Below are 17,269 nucleotides of genomic sequence, written 5' to 3'. Positions count from 1 at the left end.
GACATTTTTCAACTATTTAATTGTTATCATTGCTAATGACTATCGCTTGTTTTGCTGTTCCGGATGCCTTTCTGTAAGTATTTGGAGATTTTACTTCATTCCTAAGAAGTACAGAGCAACAGGTCAAGTATTAAATTATAATTTCAGTTTTCTTCAACCAAACTCAGTATTCCACTGACGTGTTAATCGCAAAAACTCAGCAGACCACAGGAGATCATTATGTACGACAATTGAAAAATGTGGCTTTTATACTGGGCCCTTTCTGTGGCGGATTGCTGTATCACGATACCAGTATTCTATGTGTCGCTTCTATGATCAATATTTTAACAACTTTAAGTCTTGGTAAGACGGTTTTTAACATTTTTACAAGACTTAATCTAAAGTATTTCTTTCACATAGTATTGGCTTATAAATTACCTCAAGACAATATTACAACAAACATTCAATTGCCCTCACCGCCAATGTCAAAACTATGGCAAAGCAGTTGGCGCGAGTGCTGGAAGAGTAAATCCCTGCTCTCAATGGTGAAAATACTCACAACAATTGGACTTTCATGCTTTTTTATCAAATTTACTCTGGTAATGACCGCAAATCTCAATGCATCAGCGAGTTTGATTGGATTTACAATAGCAATGCACAATTTAATCTTTCACTCCGCTAAATTCGCATGCCAACTTCTAAATAACTCTGTTCTGAGTATTCAGAAGCATATCCGACAATTATTATTAACTTGTCTTCTGGTTATGACGATCGCGATGTACATTTTGTGCCGGTCACATGACTATGGCGAATATTTATTGGCATTCGTGGGGCTAGCAATGTCAAGAGAGATGTTTGAACGCCTCTGGGGAATAGAGGCAGATTCGATGACGAAAAACTCTATGGAATGTTTACAGAAACTTATCACTTGTGTTCTTCCCGTGGTGCTGGGCGCTTATTGTGATCTTTATTCACATCGAGCCGTTCAGACGTTGGCTGTGGTTCCTTTAATATTCGCTACACTTTTGGGATTTAAACAATTGGCATGGCAACCGGAAAATTCAAAATGAAAGTAGTAGAACAACAAATTATGAAATCATTCAATCTTGCTATAAGTGCAAATAATAAAAGCATAATTAGTCATTCTTAAAGCAAGAAGACAAAATATATACCCTCATGTACATTAAATTTATATTTAGTGGAACTTTGTTTCACGAAACATGCTAATCCGTCTTGTCCCCATCACCATGATATTTGGCTTCAAGTTTATCAATTGCATACAAATGATAAGCAACACCTGTCCCGAGCAGTGAGAATAACGCCGCGTATAGCATTACACCACCTGTCGACGATTTATCTGCGAGAATTCCGGCCGTCATCGGCGCCAGGAAGCGTCCTAACGACATCATACTATCCGATGCACCAGTTAAACTTCCGCGTTCGTGGTCCTTACACTTTGCGACAACCAACTCCATTGTTACAATCCTAAGCACCGCATTGCACACCCCGAATGGGACGAGCAACAGTGCAAAGACGAAGATATTGCGAACGCTTAAAAACCCGATGAAACAAATCGTCAGCAAGAGAAACATGTGATATGTCCGGAGGGTGGCGGTTTCATTCACTCCGTAAAAAAGTATTGTGAAACGTGACATGCAGAAGCCACAGATTACACCGACTAGCGAAACGAGCGATATCACATAGCCGACTTCAAGTTTACCAGCGTCGAACATTTCACTTAAGTAAAATGGTTGTGTTGAGAAGAACATTGTCGTCACAAAAATATAAAAGAATTTTAGAAGAAATGCACCCCAGTGGTTTGTCCAGTTCACAGCCCTTAGGTCCTGGACGACTATTTTCAGTTCATTTCTCGCAGTGCGATTTTGACGGGAACACGTCGGTTTGAGATTCGGTAAGCAATAAGCTAAAACTAATTTTAAACAATTTGCAGTCAAGTTCTGTTAACATAATTGAACTTACTTGTATTTACTACAAAGAGAAAAGCGGTTAATGAGCAAATATATTGCAATGCATTATCAAACTCGCTCAGATGACCGCTTACCATTGGACCAAAAACAAATCCAATCGAAGCGAAAGATGTACACCGACCATAAACGGCCATATTCAATTGTTTGTCGTTTCCGGTTAGGTCTGTGATGATTGCTTTATTCAGGGTTTGCGTATGTTTAAAAATACCTTTAAATAAGCAAAATTAACCATACTGATAGTTGATATGCTATGAAATGATAGTTTCAGCAAACTTTTTAAACTGTACCTAATAAAAGTCTGAGGATAAGAAGACTTATAAGAGTCGTGCAAAATCCCATCAGGAAATAGAGAACGGTGCTTATCATCAATGTGACGAATAATATAGATTTACGACCTCTGATATCACTCCAACTTCCCTTGAGAGATCATAGAAATGAGTAAATTTGATATTCAAGATTTTTAAGCAATCCCTTACAATGATAGGTCCAGAAATAACTTGTAGAGCAGCATATGCTGAGCCAAAAATTCCTACTTGTGTGTCTGTACATCCTAAGGACTTCACATAGGGCCCCAAGAATGGGAATATAACGCCCACCGCAAATAAATCCTGCAAAAGAAAAGAAATTAGGCAATAACTTTTAAATTTCGAAATTGGTGCGCAGCGCGTGACCTTCGACGTCAAAATGGCTGCGATATTTACTTACTATGAATGACATTGCATAAATCATCCTTAATGCACTGTTATTAATCTGCACACGCCGTGTGCCTTCCATTTCGGACATTATTCAGAAGATTTACTTGATTTACTCATGAATTTGCTTTAAAACACTAGCATTGTCTTCTTCACCATAACCTTGCATCGTTTTTTATTGTCGTTATCACTGGCACCTAAACAATTTAGAATTGGAACACGTTTTAATTACCTACAAGTTAATGATTATGAGCTGGACTTATATTGAATTTTCAACGTACACTTCACGAACGATGTGTTTAAATTGAAGTCTGACAGTTAATTTCCAGCAAACATTTGTTTTGACACAGTTTGTTTATTAAATCTACTAGACTTGAAAATGAGTCAGTATAAAATCTTCATTTTGCAATATTTATCAAAAAAGTATTACCAATAGTATTAAAACATGTAGCAAATTAAACTTTAAACTTAGTTTGTTCTGCTTTAACTAGCAGTTGATCAGTCTTGAGATTGCAAAGTTCAATATCCAGAAAAGCAAAGGACTTGCCAGCTTTAATCAACTCATCATCATGTACCTATAATAATTAGATTTATATTCAGTATATCAATGATGCACAGCTCATTTAAATATTAGTACTCACAGTATATTAAGATTAACAGAAACACTTATATTTGGCCAATCTTTGTGTGTTAACAGCCCACTATGAGAAATTGAATCAATAATCTAGCTGAAAACCCTCCGTGTAATGCTCCTAGTGGATTGACATCATCTTTTGTTACTTTAACAGTGGCAACACAACTACCTTGATCAGCTTGCAATATATTAACCTTGAAACAAATTATTACTACTGTGTTATTAAAAAAGCAATCATCTTAGTTTTGCAAGTTTGTACTTACATTTCGTAAGACTTTATCAAATCCATTTCTAACCGGAGCTGATTTCAAGTATTGATTCAACCATTGTGCTTTAGGCATTTTGGATCAGTAGCTGGAATACTTAAGTAGTTGACTTTAAGGCATTAAGTGGTGCTGTGCAGTAAGCACAGGCTGTATTAACTCTATTCTTCTGATATTAGTTAACTGTTGGTTGGATTTTAATTATAACAAGTCCAAAGTTTACCATTTTATCTATTACTTGTTCATACTAATTCATTTAAACATGAAGCCACAAAAATGGTAATTAGTATTTGTGTTTTATAAATAATATCCGCATAAGCTATTGTATTTATTTTAAAAATGCGTTTTTATAAATATTTACATTCTTATGAAATAAATTTAAGAGGAAGAACTTCGTAATTTCACATGCTCGCCCTTCACCAGTAATTCTTTTTCTGCATTTCGTATCTCCACGTCTACAAACGCCATATTTTTCCCAACTTTTAGAACCTTAGACTCTATAGTGATCTCCTCACCATATTGTGCGTTTCGCAGATACCTGTACACAAAACAACAGCAAATATTTTCAGCAGCACTGCAGCTTTAATTTGCACTTACGATAAATTCAGCCTAATAGTTGGACTAGGTTCTCGCCATTTACTATGTGATAATAAACCAGTACTAGATATATTATCGATCAAAGTTGCGGCCAATCCACCGTGCATGCCACCCATGGGATTTAGATCATCTTCTTGCAGGGTCAACTTTGCAAAGCAGTTGCCACTATTCACTTTTATTACTTTCACCTTGAAAAGAAATGAAGGCTTTCATTTATCTTCTTTCTGGCGATTCTTCGTAGATGTAAATTGTTTAACGTTACTCACGTGGCTAACAGTTCGGCAAAAACCACTGACCCCACTCATTCTCCTGATTGTTTGATATAAAACTTGCATTTTTGGCATGGTGATTACACGTGGCAAAAACATTCATGCGAATGATACTAGCAAGTATACTAATGACTTCCCACCTATTCCATACCTTTGCCAATACATTAAACCATTTACTACGAAATATTTTGCGATAAGTTTTTATTTTCCGAGTAGTTAACATACCTTTCTATATGTTTATCTTTAACATATGGAAACTACTTTTTGCGAACATTATAATTTGAATTTTGAGTGATTTTTGGTTGCTGATAAAAGTTACGAATTATAGAAGGCCCACAATACATATTTAAATCTATAGGTTTATTTGCATTAATAATTTCAAATCTTTTTCAATGAGTTCTTGACATTCAGCAAACTAAAAATGAATGAATGAACAATGTATTTTTCAAAAAAAGTTGATAAGTACATTATTGGAACACAAACAAACTTAACTTTTATTAATACTTAAAGCTGGCAACAATTGTACTAGCAATTTCAAAACTTGCACTATGTTAAGCACCCATTTTAAATTTTGTATGTTCAGCCTTCACTAGCAGTTGATCAGCTGCATTACGCAGTTCAACATCCAAATAAGCCATAGTTTTTCCAGCTCTTAAGACATTCGAAATAATCGTAATTTCTTCACCAACTTTTGCACCTTTCAGATAACTGAAAACTCATCATTAAGACAACTATAGACATGAAAATTGTATGTCTTACGTAAGATTTATGTTAACAGATACACTTGGTGTGGCCCATGGTTCATGAGTCATCAAACCAAAACTAGAGATTGAATCGACTAAAGTTGCAGAGAAACCACCATGCAGACCACCCATGGGATTCAGATTATCCTCTTGTATTTTGACCGTCGCAACGCAATTTCCTTTATCTCCTTTTAAGAATTTAACCTAAGGTTATGTAATATATTAGACAAATTTCAAGATTTAAGGAAATTCTAGTCTTCAACATGTACGTACTTGATTAATATTCAGATTTACTCACATTTTTTACTACTTTATCGAATCCTTTCAAGGTTTTTATAAATTGGTTCAGTAGATCTGCTTTTGGCATGATGAAATTTGTGGAATATAAAATTAAGTCTGCTTGGTTGGAAACTTTGACTAATTATGAATTAGGTGTACCTAGACTCAGATTATAAATTCACGACTGATTTTATGACATAAACTGTTTTGTGGACTTCGTACTTTTGAGAAATGTTAGCAATGAAGTGATTGTATGTGTAGATATTAAATAATGACTAGACATAAAATGTTGAACTATTTGCTCATAAATATTGCATTAAATCATTTAATTATCAGTAAAGTCGCTTCCAGAATTCTAGATTAGTAATTACAATTACTGCTTGTTCAATATGATTTTTCCGATAATAGAAACCTTGTGTGCAAAGCTTGAGCCAGCAGATCTCCAGTTTGTTTGTTTTTAACCTCCACCCTAAGATATGCCAAGTTTTTACCAGCTCTCATTGTTTTAGCATCAATTAAAATTTCATCACCAAGGTTTGCAGCTTTCATGTAGCTGCATACATTTAATTAATTAATTGTTAATCTTTAATTGCTTACAGTAAGAACTTACGTCATGTGCATATCAAGAGATACACTAGGTGTAATTTCGTCCTGATCACAATACAGTGCATAAGTTGAAGTAGCATCAACCAAAGTTGCCGTAAATCCACCATGTAATGAACCAAGAACGTTGGTTGCATTTTGTTCCACTTTGTACTCAGCTAAACATGTCCCATTGCCAGCAGATATGATTTTAATCTACAATATGTTTGTTTTTAATAATATTAAGCTTTTATATATCTATCAATCATACATTTTTAAGTATTGACTCAAAACCAGAACAATTTTTGAGGTAGTTGCGAATAGCGGATACTGCTTTCGTTGTAGCAGCCATTTTGATCTTGTTATCCTTTAAGCTTGTTGTAATTTAAACAGCTTATTTATCCCGGTCTGATCATACTCAGTTGACGACGCACTTTAATAAGCAGTGTAGGAATGATTGTGAATAAAATGCCCCTATGAATATTTATAATGAGCTGAAAATATTTGTGGAAATTATAGGTAATGAGCAAACACAAAATTTTCAACTATTCACTGATAAATGTAGCATAATACGTTTCTAATCAGCAAAGTCAGTTAAGCAATGTAACAATTATAATCAATGTTTATTGAACATATGAATATAAAGTAAGTTGGCTACACTTGTAGCATATATAAAAGCATAATTAATAAAACAAATGTGTTACTTTTTCCCAGATAAAATAAACTTTGTATGCAATCCTTGGACTAGCAGATCTCCAGTCTCTTTATTTTTAATCTCTACCTTAAGATATGCCAGGTTTTTACCAGCTTTCATTGTTTTTGCATCAATCACAATTTCTTCACCAAGTTTTGCTGCTTTCATGTAACTGCACAGAGTTAATCAATCAAATGGAAATTCATTGTTACTATTTAGAGCTATTGAAGCAAAACACTTACGTCATGTGCATATCCACAGATACACTTGGGGTAATTTTGTCCTCATCACTGTGTAGGGCATAGCCTGAGACAGCATCAACCAAAGTTGCAGTGAAGCCTCCATGTAATGCACCTACAATATTGGTGGCACTTTGCTCCACTTTGTATTCAGCAACACATGCCCCATTGCCAGCAGATATGATTTTAATCTGTAATTTCCACACTTTAATATGATCAGTCTTTATATTGCTATGAAAATATTACATTTTTGAGTATTGATTCAAAGCCAGGGCAATTCTTGATGTAGTTGACAATATTAGGTACTCTTGACGCTGCCCCAGACATTTTTATCTAGTTATCTTCTATCCTTTTTACAATGTTTACTGTGGAATGCTCGAATCAAGACTGCTTAAAGCAATTATAGCACTTTTTACTTGCGGATTTATTTATACGCTTTTGAGCGCTTATGAGGTTATACCGGCCTGGACTTTAATCAGTTAGTAATGCAATTTAGCAGATAGTCGAAAAACCAGTTATAAAAAAGAAATTAGACTTTATTTAACAACTCAAAACTCCCAATAGTCATTGTCCACTAAATGAATTCAAAAATCAATGTTTCCTCTTTGTAATGTCAGTAATATTCATTACTTCTATCAGACATAGTATGCATTCATTAATATTGAATATTAGTAATATTTTGACAACTGTTAATTAACAATTATAACATTTTATATGCTCATAAACAAGTTATGTCACTGAGCTTTTAATTCAAAAAAAAAAACCTTTTCCACTGAATTATTTTTTGCAAGTCTGTGATATCTCCGACATTTAACCTTGGACTCTCGTAAATATTTGAACAATATTCAAGGAACGCCCACAAAATGCATATGAAATTATTCAGGAAGGTAATATCATTACTAGCTCTTAAAAATTTAATAATAACACATTCCTCCAACATTGCAGTTGTTGTTCCAACTTCCGCATGTTAGCCACTTCAATAGAACTTACATTCTTAACCAAAATTTAAAGCAAAAGTGCACAATGAAGTACCTCAGACAAGATGAAGCCATTAATGTAGACTTGGAACTCTTCAATGAGTACAAATTCAGTGTAGATCAATTAATGGAACTGGCTGGTTTGAGTTGTGCTACAGCAATTGCCAAATCATACTCAATTGAATCTCTAAATGACAAGAAAATCATGGTTTGTTGTGGACCAGGAAATAATGGAGGTGATGGGCTTGTTGCAGCAAGACATTTGAAACTGTTTGGTTATCCTACTGCTGTTTATTATCCAAAGAAGACAGACAAGGAACTGTATAATAATCTAGTGACTCAATGTTGCAATATGGGTATTGATGTCTTGCCAGATACACCTATTGATAGAGAATATGGTTTATTTGTGGATGCCTTGTTTGGATTCAGTTTTAAACCACCAGTTAGGCCACAATTTCATGCTGTAATGCAAGTTTTGAAGAATACCAAAGTTCCTATTGCAAGGTGATATAGTATTATTCCTTTAATTATATTAACTAATTTTTATTGGTATATTTTAGCATTGATATTCCTAGTGGCTGGGATGTAGAAAGTGGTGAACCTTCTGAAGGAGGAATAAAACCTGAACTTTTGATTTCCCTGACTGCACCCAAAGCATGTGCCAAGTATTTTAAAGGAAAATATCATTATTTAGGGGGAAGGTTTGTACCACCTGCTTTAGCACGCAAGTACGGATTAAATTTGCCAGAATATCCTGGTACAGACTGTGTTTTACTGTTGGACGACGAAGGATAATAAAGCAGGTTTGCATGTTGGGTTGCCTATGTTGAAACATGTTTTCAACCATTTTAGAGTAAAGATTGATTCAAAATAAACAATTTACACATGGTTTTTAAATCACATTATATTTTACCTTCATTTAATTACATTGTTTGTTTTCTTTGTTACTTGATATACAAAATATATACAATTTTTTTTCGTATTAGAACTAATTAGCTAAGCGCCAGATTTTGTACAAAGTGTACTGTATCAAATTCGCCACCGGGAGTAATATAATCGTCACTATTAAGGACACTATCACAAAAATCACAAATAATTCACCAATAAATATAAACGTTTTGCAGACTTTTTCTCCTATGTTCTTGCACTCGTCAATCTCCAGTATTTTGTCCAGAATAAAACGAACAAGATTGAGTAATCCTTCGAGGAGAGGCAAAAGACCCATAATCATTGTAATGATGCACAGGCAGGAATTATAAGAGTGATTGAAGAGTGCTGACATTAAGTCAACGAATGTAAAGCGCCTGAAATGTTAAGTTTATATCTCGTTTTCTTTAAATTGACGTTTCGACTTACTGGTGTCTGGAAATACCACGTTTTTCTTGAATATCAGCAATGGGATCACGAATGGTATTGATACCCATTATACACCAATCGTGCATACTTTTAGGTGTATGGGTTTTGGAAGTTTTCTTAGAAAAGGAAGTTGAATCTCCAATGCGTTCGGTTTCTTGTTCAAATTTCTTTAAGCTGTAATTTTTACAGAGAATCATGTTTGGCACGTTGTCTTGTGTAAAGTTAATCATTTTTACCTAATTTTCGGAATGCGGCGAGGAGAATCCACATTTTCTGGCATTGCCATTTTTCATTCTATGCTTCTACTAATTATTATATTAAATAGTTTTAACTTTTAGATTCAAATGAAAATAATTGTATATGTTTAATATATTGTCACCAAATGAAGGCTGTTCACGCGAAAATTTAAATATATTGTTTGACGTGAAATTGGCAGCCTTTAGGTGATATGGTATTGCTTGATCAAAATTTTGTTATGTTATTTCGGATATTTCCATAGAATTGATATGAACTACTAATATAAATTACGACATTTGAGGACAGCATAAGTATTCTTTGCGCACAACCTAAAAGAGAGGAGATCCTAATGAATTGCGACTGAACTGGACGATTCAGGCACGACTCAGCGCGGCCCGCATTTCGCGCTTGTCTTTTATACCTGTGCCAGACCCGCAAAAAGTAGTGGGGGTACAGTGCGCCAGCAGGACTTAGGTAGGGGGTTGCCCTCGATTTTAACAGCTACAGCTACCTGGTACCAGGACCAGAGATAGAGAAGGAGGCAGTTTGAGTTCCTTGGTTCGCAATCCGAACGAGTAGGCGTCATTGATGGAGGGTTGTGGCTTGTCCTCTCTCGCCCTCTTACCCTCTTTGATCCAGCTTACTTGAATAGCTAAATTTTTGTATTCGCCACGCATATAAAATACACTCGTAAAGCAAAGACTTCCGCCTGCAGGATGGAAAAATAAGCGTGAAAAGCAACATTTCCCTCATAAAAGGCAACTTTAATTAACCGCGTACGCCGTGTACGCATCGCTTCCCCCTTTATGTCTTTGCACATGTTGCCCTCCGGCCTGCTACCCTTGATAACACATTCTCACATATAATAAAACATCAAATCAAATAACATATCAACCCTTAGTGTTTATAATCTAATAAAAACGTTGGAAGTTTTACTGTAGCAATAAAACTTTGCAGATAAATATTGCACATAAAGCAGTACTATCAGAGAGGGCAGTACACGCTTATCAAAAATTGATAAAATCTTTGTTTGTACAATTGCATTGTTCTACAAAATACGAAATCGTAAAATCATTCAATGTTAGGTGTTGCATAGAAGCATTGTTTTTATCTTTAGTTCTGTGAGAAAATGATAATGTTTTAATACCTAGTTTAACACCAAACGTAAAACCGGTAAAGCGGAAAACGTAAGCATTGCATTTTACGTTTAGATGTTTAGGCGTTTAGACTAATCGCGGTCATAATGTTAACGTTACGTTAACTCGTTGAGAACACTTCTGCCAAGAATAACACTAACCGTCGACGGCGAAAGGTGGAATTTATGGACGAACCAATTAACTTGTTTATTAGTTAATTTCTCAGCTAGCAATTGGGGTTAGATTACATTAATGGTGGGTGAGCAGGAATCATTTGCATGGAAAATTTCAACTTTATGATTGCCTTTCAAAAACAAGTATAGTGGAAAGTTGGAACCCTTACAAAATTAAACATAAACAATTTTATTAATTAAACCTAAACACATGTTGTATTTTACTAACATTTTTAGCAAATGTCAATACAATCTGTGGTCGTCAGTTGGTTCCGACTTGAAAACAAAATCTGTCAATAAAATAGCACCGGCTGGGATTTTTTCTATTTCTTTCATTTCCTTTGTCGGGTTTTCTTGACATCAGGTCTCAAACGGGCGCGTTATTAACCGTCAACGTAACGTGTTACAACAAGACAGTGTGTTGCCTTCCATAAACTACAGAAATCGCCTAACTTGGTTAAATTAAGAAAATTCTGAGTAAAAACAAAACGAAAAAGAGAAAGATATAAAGTAAATATGGTAAATATTGAAACACAAAATGAAAATTAGTGTAACGGTGCAACAAACTGAAATAAAACTGAGTTTTCTTTTACTTTTTTCTACTGAAACTTTTTCCAATATTAGTTTTACTCGTACTTTTGCCGGGTGTTTAAACTCTTCTTCCTGTGTTTGTTGCCGGAAAGTTTGTTGCGGCTGATTGAAAGAGTTACTGCAGCTGTAATGGTTGCCTTTTGTGACGTGTTTCCACTAATTGGCAGCATTGCTGCTACTCCAAGCGGAAGATAAGATAAGATAAGAATGATTTAAAAAAACCAGCTGGCACTCTGAATTAGCGAAATCAACTGAATGCACAATATGAAACAAACAAACCAAACAAAACTAACGAAATCAACTGGAAATGTTACATTAATTGTTAGGAATGCAATGATTACCTTGTCAAAATTGCATTTTTTTGTATTTTGCGTATTGATTATTAAATTTTTGTTTTTATGCAATTTGAATTTTAATTGTTATCAATTTATAAATATTTACTTGTTATATTTACATACAATTGATTATTTGAATTCTTCAATGCGAATTCTTCATATATAATGCAATATTTTGCCTGAAAAGCAGCGTCTCGTTATTTTCTGCATTTTCGTGCACATTCGCAAACGAATTGGAGTAAATATCGAACAAACGACAGACGATAAACGATGATATATCGTCCAAGACTTATGGACGCGCGCACAAAGTTTAACAACATGGAAATAGGGGCCATCGACAAAGGACGCGATACGCTGTAATAAATTGAACGCGAATATATCGAAAAATACTTCAAAAACTACACAAAACTAATATTGCCTTCTAGAACGAGAATTTACAAAACTGCGTTATTTTCGAACAAACTGCATTCTAGTAAAGAATAAATACATATCATTGGTTTAATTTATCAGAGTTAGATTTATTTATAATGCAAAACGATAATGTGGTGGCGGTGTGGAAGAATTAGGACATATTGCAGTGTCCTAGCACCATTTGATGCGGAACGAAGGTTGCGATTGTTGCGATAATAATGGCGTCCGTCGCATTATCCGCGACGGCCGGCTGATACCCTCTTCAAGTGTTGACACTCTGTTGACAATGGGCATTAGTGGTGCTTGCAGATTGGACCCTGCTGTTGATTTGAATGCGCTGCTGGGTCGACGATGGGGTCGCTCGGCGTGATGGAGATAATAATGCATTCAACGTCTCTACCTCAAACAGATTGATCGATAAAATATTACTGAATCTTCCTGAATTATTTAAGAAGCGTTAGATCATCAATTCACCCATCAATTCAATGGTTCTGTAATATTTATGATTTTTCTTATAATATTTCTCATATTGAAACAGTAGGTATATAGGTATTTATCTCTAATCTGAATATAATCCTATTCTTCAAGCTATTAAACAAAGCATGCATTTAACTTACAAGTTATTTATGTAATTAGGAAATAATTAAACTGAATCTTTTATAATCCGATTTCACGATGTGAAAATGCCGTTTATGATGATAACTTATTAGTTTTGGCATTGAAAAGCACTGAAAACACGGCATAATTGGACTTCCCTTAATTTCCGCCGCCGTAAATACACCCGTTAATGGCTCGACGTTAAAGCTGACAACTCGGACGCGTAGTTCGACAGGTAATACCGGAAATGGGAAACGCTTCCATCGATTTGAATACATTCGAATACGTTCTCTATCCTGCACAATAACAATTCATGGTAACGCATTTAAACAGCAAAACAACAAGCACTAAACCACACAAACAAACATTGGGACGTTATTACACACAAACCAACATTACTAACATTGAAATATTCACGTAGGTGGGTAGTAACAAATATGTATTCAAATAGTAATATATTTTGGCAAACATGCGTGGGTGATTAAACTTACATTAAACTAGTTTTGTGTTTAAATACAACATAATGTTTATATATTTAGAGATATTATTCACAATATTTAACTTTAAGTTGAAGTCGTTCACTTTTAAGTAACTAGAGGACGCTAAGGGTATGAACGTTTTTATAAATATAAGAAACTATCATTTGGTCGCCACTTCATCTCTGTTGTTTTTAGTAAAAATGAAATTAATTTTTACATTTTTCATTTTACATTCTTCAATTAAATTCGCAATTTTATTTTAAAGAAATGAGAATTGCTAATAATGTACTGAAAAGTAATCGAGGATTCAATTATTTAACTATAACTATGAAAGAATTACTATACCTATTTTCACCTCTAATTCAATACATTTTCAGTAATAATTTGTGTTATTTTGATACTTATTTTACTATTCGGAATGAAGATGAATTTAACAAATCATAAATCAACAAAATCTGTCCAGCCGTTCTTAAGTTATAAATGTTGAAACTAACACAACTATGTTCCATATACCTAGAATGTCTGTTTTCTATTCTCGGTAAAACTATTGTAAAACAATAAAGTAAAACAATATATACATAAACATTATGAAAATATTTGAAATTTTATTTCAATTAACTTTTATTAAAAATAGTTTTAATCATACAATGTAAGTCTAAAAGCATGTTAATATACTCATCCCCGTCACGTTATGAAAATTCTAATAACCCAGAATTATTATTCAAAGCAGTGACTCGAGGATTGAATGAGTAACACGCCGTGAATTAAGCGTTGACAATTTGAGTACACGCGTCATAACTGGACATCCTTCGTGTATTTAACAACCCGTCGGTTATTTGCGTGCCAGACGAAGGGTGAAAAGTTCCCGAGCCCAAAACGTTGAAATTCACTCGGACGTCGCGTTGCGACACGCGATCCGTATGATCCGCAGCGCTGAATTCGAACGCAGAGGAAATTAGAGTGCAGCAACATGGAGGAAGTAATGGAAATTACGAATAAAGCATACGATAAACACAATTATATTATAGTACATGTTGAAAAGTACTTGTTAGTGTCAACATTTTAACACTTTTAGGTGCTATTTCCAGACGCAAATGTGATACGCCATTTTATTATGAAATTTATAAAATAACATAACCTCTACTTTGATCTATGCTGCTAATTTTTTATTTACAAACATTAAATTTAGAATAATAATGATAATCCAGTCGTTTTTTAACAAGTATCTATTGAAAATTTATGTGATAACATCTGAAAACATATTTGGAGTGGAAAACGTTCATCATATTTTGCATATACTCATACGTATTTCAATTGCCCGTCACTTGCTGAAAGTGCACTGGCAGGTACTCGTGGATTTGCATTTGAAAATGCATACATGTTGCGAATATATTTGGACACATATTTGCAGTTCATATTTGAATAATTGAATAAATATATCTGGGAAAGCGGGAATGACGAAAGCAATATATACCAGGGAGCGCTTTATATTATACTCGCTAGATAAATTCGTGTCATGATGTTATATTACTTCAACAGCTTCGACTTTACAACAATATTCATGAGATCTATCACATGGGACCTAATCTACATTATGAAAATATTCACTAATATTACACCTAAAGTAGGGTTAGGTATAAGTATAACCTAACTTAACCTAAAAAATATTTAAAATTTAATCTGGCTTTTTTATTGAAATCTTTAATTAACTGTCAACTTGACCGCATTAACATTATTTAACTGCCCCGAAGTTTGTTTTTGGCTTTCTTATCGAGGTTTCGCCGCTGCAATCGACACCAGCCGATCGGGGTGTAACTTACGCAACGTCGACGGCGTAACGACGCTTTTCGGCGATCGGTTTTCCAGTTAATAGAGAAACCTGCCGAACGGTCATGTACCGATCGACATAAATCTTTATCGCCCGACGGTGTTATGGCCTCCGGCCCAACCGAATCAGCGCCGCCGACATGGCCGACATTGTGTGAACCATGAAGAGCGTAAAATTTACTGCGTATGAAGAAAAACCGAAGAAAACGAGCTTTCAACCATCAGAATTCAAAAGCAGCGCTGAAGTTATAAACGAAACTGATATTAATAATTCAAATGCAGTAAAATCTTTCGAAACTGGTGAAATTTTAAAATGGAATTCATTTCTTATGTTTGATTACATTAATTTGTACTGCTGGTTGCATTACACTATATTATATAATGTTTGTTTTCTACGTAGCTTTGTGTTGTGATATGTATTCATGTATTAAATGCCAAACATTCTACATTTCAACACATTCCGCATTCGCCAAGAAAACGACACTACCCGCCAAACATTTCCTAACGTTCTAAACACCTATGCCTTGCCACCCTTTCTGTGCGGCTAGCTACAAACAAGACAAACCGAGCGACTGTATCCAACTAGTGTAAAGGCGGTTGGAAACGTCGCATTTGCGTAACCGAGTCGTTCAACACATGCCGAGTACCGGCATTGCAGCATTGTGAATTTCATCCCTTACAGAGACCTAGCGTAGACATGTCGATTGTTAATTATCTTTTGGTAAACAGAGGAATGTACGACACTAAACAACAAATAGCAACCATACCAGCCCATCAATTTTACCATACAGTGTGTTTTGTGATTTTCTGTTTTACCTTGTATATAAAACGCGTATTTAGGTGTTGGTGTTGGTGTTTGTGTGCACGCAGTCGTGTAACAACATTAGGGGGCGCATTTCAACGTCGCGGATGTTATGGCGGACTTTAACGTGGGCTTTAGTGTTGCTCTGGCGCGTGGATATTCGTAGTCGTGCAATTTTAGAGATAATAAGAGGGTTTGAGGGTGTGTACAGGGTGAGCGTGCCAGTGCAGGCAAATTGCCTACCTTTCAAAGCGTATTCTTAGGCTACTTGCTAACTTGCAACAAAAGTTGCCTATATTCAACAATATAACCTAACTTTAGTCTTTTTTTATTGTGAATTTAAATAAGCAATTTAATTGCAATCGATATATCATTCAAAATCGGCCATTTCCGAACAAAATCACATTGCTTTAATTGACCCATCGAGTATATTATCGATGGACGATTAAAAGTGGTGCGCAGAAGAACTCGTCGCAGGCGGCGGCTGTTATTTGTTGCGTTTAGCGCGGCGTGACGAAACAAACGACCACTTTACGACGCCGACGCGATGCCGACTCAAATAAAGCGGAAATAATCGCCCGATTTAAATTCAAACGACACAATTAACCGCCCCGTCCGCCCCATGAAAACGCAATTAATCCGCCGCGCCGCTCAAAACGTTTCTTTCTCTCTCATTCTTTCCACTTTCGCTCGCTCATCTCACGGACTCGTTTGATTTCGCCGAGAGCGAGGAGAGCAAGAAGTACTTGCCCATCGATAGTCCTAAACGATCCCTTTGAAACGTCGCGTTCGTCCGTTGATAAACGACGGCGGTCTTCATCAATATCGCCGGCGTCGATTGTGCGACGTGCCGCAATCCGGTATTCTCGACTTTGTCGAGTTGCGATTTGTCTTTGACTCGAGTTAATTTGCCGCAAAAACCAAGCCACCAAACGCAGAACGATTGGAAAGAATCAAGCTAATTGCCAATCAGATACAATCAAGGCAAATATTTCCCCCAAAAAATATATTATTTATTTATTCTTTTATAAAAATTCAAGCAATAACAGCATTAATATATTATGTTTATTGTTTATTTAAAAACGAAAAAATCAAAAAGCAAAAACCTCAAATGGAAAAGATAAAAGTGAATGGTCCTCAAGAGAGATTTTTGGATTACCACAATCGCCGCAAATACGCATCACAAACCAGCATCCGATTGGCGGATGTCGAGGAAAACTTTACCAAAGAGAGTTTTACCGAGAACGAAAGCAAAAGCGGCGAGGAGAGCGATGGGAAACATTAGGGCTGACAGGTTAACGAGCTTTAAAGCCTGTGTCCTTCGGTTGGGTAGAAATTAGAAAAAGGTTCACATTGATCAACCAAGAAATTAGTAATTTTGGATAAAAC

General features: G+C 35.3%; 6 protein-coding genes and 1 long non-coding RNA gene across 10 annotated transcripts; 2 read left to right on the top strand and 5 right to left on the bottom strand.

Annotated features, from left to right (window-relative positions):
* The first annotated feature begins 81 nt into the window (after positions 1–81).
* On the top strand, positions 82–1,167 carry LOC135801666 (uncharacterized). The gene is made up of 2 exons (XR_010550420.1): positions 82–342; positions 400–1,167. It is a non-coding gene; the product is annotated as an uncharacterized lncRNA (long non-coding RNA).
* LOC135801658 (major facilitator superfamily domain-containing protein 9-like) lies at positions 1,151–3,939 on the bottom strand. 4 transcript variants are annotated; one of them, XM_065315149.1, is made up of 8 exons: positions 3,557–3,939; positions 3,301–3,487; positions 2,941–3,234; positions 2,673–2,891; positions 2,444–2,575; positions 2,255–2,384; positions 1,960–2,175; positions 1,151–1,909 (listed from the first exon to the last, which is right to left on the bottom strand). In XM_065315149.1, the coding sequence occupies exons 4-8, from the start codon at positions 2,748–2,750 to the stop codon at positions 1,203–1,205; spliced, it is 1,263 nt and encodes a 420-aa protein (XP_065171221.1). In that variant the 5' UTR covers positions 2,751–2,891; positions 2,941–3,234; positions 3,301–3,487; positions 3,557–3,939; the 3' UTR covers positions 1,151–1,202. The 4 variants fall into 4 exon arrangements, with proteins under 4 accessions (XP_065171221.1, XP_065171222.1, XP_065171223.1 ...); XM_065315150.1 differs by having other exon boundaries at positions 2,673–2,856; XM_065315151.1 differs by having other exon boundaries at positions 2,673–3,031; positions 3,090–3,234.
* Positions 3,935–4,458, bottom strand: LOC135801638 (acyl-coenzyme A thioesterase 13-like). Its single transcript, XM_065315096.1, has 3 exons — positions 4,420–4,458; positions 4,154–4,341; positions 3,935–4,094 (listed from the first exon to the last, which is right to left on the bottom strand). Exons 1-3 carry the CDS (start codon positions 4,456–4,458, stop codon positions 3,935–3,937), a joined length of 387 nt encoding a protein of 128 aa, XP_065171168.1.
* A 305-nt stretch (positions 4,459–4,763) lies between these two features.
* Positions 4,764–5,731, bottom strand: LOC135801663 (acyl-coenzyme A thioesterase 13-like). Its single transcript, XM_065315156.1, has 3 exons — positions 5,464–5,731; positions 5,182–5,369; positions 4,764–5,130 (listed from the first exon to the last, which is right to left on the bottom strand). The coding sequence occupies exons 1-3, from the start codon at positions 5,530–5,532 to the stop codon at positions 4,974–4,976; spliced, it is 414 nt and encodes a 137-aa protein (XP_065171228.1). The 5' UTR covers positions 5,533–5,731; the 3' UTR covers positions 4,764–4,973.
* A 24-nt stretch (positions 5,732–5,755) lies between these two features.
* LOC135801664 (acyl-coenzyme A thioesterase 13-like) lies at positions 5,756–6,439 on the bottom strand. The gene is made up of 3 exons (XM_065315158.1): positions 6,298–6,439; positions 6,055–6,242; positions 5,756–5,997 (listed from the first exon to the last, which is right to left on the bottom strand). The coding sequence occupies exons 1-3, from the start codon at positions 6,376–6,378 to the stop codon at positions 5,829–5,831; spliced, it is 438 nt and encodes a 145-aa protein (XP_065171230.1). The 5' UTR covers positions 6,379–6,439; the 3' UTR covers positions 5,756–5,828.
* A 191-nt stretch (positions 6,440–6,630) lies between these two features.
* On the bottom strand, positions 6,631–7,625 carry LOC135801662 (acyl-coenzyme A thioesterase 13-like). The gene is made up of 3 exons (XM_065315155.1): positions 7,206–7,625; positions 6,963–7,150; positions 6,631–6,892 (listed from the first exon to the last, which is right to left on the bottom strand). The coding sequence occupies exons 1-3, from the start codon at positions 7,284–7,286 to the stop codon at positions 6,727–6,729; spliced, it is 435 nt and encodes a 144-aa protein (XP_065171227.1). The 5' UTR covers positions 7,287–7,625; the 3' UTR covers positions 6,631–6,726.
* An 87-nt stretch (positions 7,626–7,712) lies between these two features.
* Positions 7,713–8,825, top strand: LOC135801659 (NAD(P)H-hydrate epimerase-like). The gene is made up of 3 exons (XM_065315153.1): positions 7,713–7,846; positions 7,905–8,440; positions 8,497–8,825. The coding sequence occupies exons 1-3, from the start codon at positions 7,823–7,825 to the stop codon at positions 8,729–8,731; spliced, it is 795 nt and encodes a 264-aa protein (XP_065171225.1). The 5' UTR covers positions 7,713–7,822; the 3' UTR covers positions 8,732–8,825.
* The last annotated feature ends 8,444 nt before the right edge of the window (positions 8,826–17,269 follow it).

This window comes from Atheta coriaria, unplaced genomic scaffold (assembly GCF_025399875.1).
Source record: "Atheta coriaria isolate IRGN ID8LTWV9N9 unplaced genomic scaffold, Caltech_Dcor_3.1 hic_scaffold_11_pilon, whole genome shotgun sequence".
Classification (NCBI taxonomy): Eukaryota; Metazoa; Arthropoda; class Insecta; order Coleoptera; family Staphylinidae; genus Dalotia; species Dalotia coriaria.
Note: the sequence above shows the minus strand (reverse complement) of the source record. Positions and strands in the feature narration are given on the sequence as shown.

Coding starts and splice junctions, on each gene's coding strand:
- LOC135801658 (XM_065315149.1), bottom strand. CDS start 2,750: ATGTCCGAAATGGAAGGCACACGGCGTGTGCAGATTAATAACAGTGCA. Junction 2,576..2,672: donor TTTATGCAATGTCATTCATA/GTAAGTAAATAT, acceptor TTTCTTTTGCAG/GATTTATTTGCGGTGGGCGT. Junction 1,910..1,959: donor TCTCTTTGTAGTAAATACAA/GTAAGTTCAATT, acceptor GTTTAAAATTAG/TTTTAGCTTATTGCTTACCG.
- LOC135801638 (XM_065315096.1), bottom strand. CDS start 4,458: ATGAGTGGGGTCAGTGGTTTTTGCCGAACTGTTAGCCAC. Junction 4,342..4,419: donor TTTGCCGAACTGTTAGCCAC/GTGAGTAACGTT, acceptor TTTCTTTTCAAG/GTGAAAGTAATAAAAGTGAA. Junction 4,095..4,153: donor ACTATTAGGCTGAATTTATC/GTAAGTGCAAAT, acceptor TTTTGTGTACAG/GTATCTGCGAAACGCACAAT.
- LOC135801663 (XM_065315156.1), bottom strand. CDS start 5,532: ATGCCAAAAGCAGATCTACTGAACCAATTTATAAAAACCTTGAAAGGA. Junction 5,370..5,463: donor TCGATAAAGTAGTAAAAAAT/GTGAGTAAATCT, acceptor ACATAACCTTAG/GTTAAATTCTTAAAAGGAGA. Junction 5,131..5,181: donor TCTGTTAACATAAATCTTAC/GTAAGACATACA, acceptor ATGAGTTTTCAG/TTATCTGAAAGGTGCAAAAG.
- LOC135801664 (XM_065315158.1), bottom strand. CDS start 6,378: ATGGCTGCTACAACGAAAGCAGTATCCGCTATTCGCAACTACCTCAAA. Junction 6,243..6,297: donor TTGAGTCAATACTTAAAAAT/GTATGATTGATA, acceptor AACATATTGTAG/ATTAAAATCATATCTGCTGG. Junction 5,998..6,054: donor TCTCTTGATATGCACATGAC/GTAAGTTCTTAC, acceptor AAATGTATGCAG/CTACATGAAAGCTGCAAACC.
- LOC135801662 (XM_065315155.1), bottom strand. CDS start 7,286: ATGTCTGGGGCAGCGTCAAGAGTACCTAATATTGTCAACTACATCAAG. Junction 7,151..7,205: donor TTGAATCAATACTCAAAAAT/GTAATATTTTCA, acceptor TGGAAATTACAG/ATTAAAATCATATCTGCTGG. Junction 6,893..6,962: donor TCTGTGGATATGCACATGAC/GTAAGTGTTTTG, acceptor AACTCTGTGCAG/TTACATGAAAGCAGCAAAAC.
- LOC135801659 (XM_065315153.1), top strand. CDS start 7,823: ATGCATATGAAATTATTCAGGAAG. Junction 7,847..7,904: donor ATATGAAATTATTCAGGAAG/GTAATATCATTA, acceptor CCAACATTGCAG/TTGTTGTTCCAACTTCCGCA. Junction 8,441..8,496: donor ACCAAAGTTCCTATTGCAAG/GTGATATAGTAT, acceptor GGTATATTTTAG/CATTGATATTCCTAGTGGCT.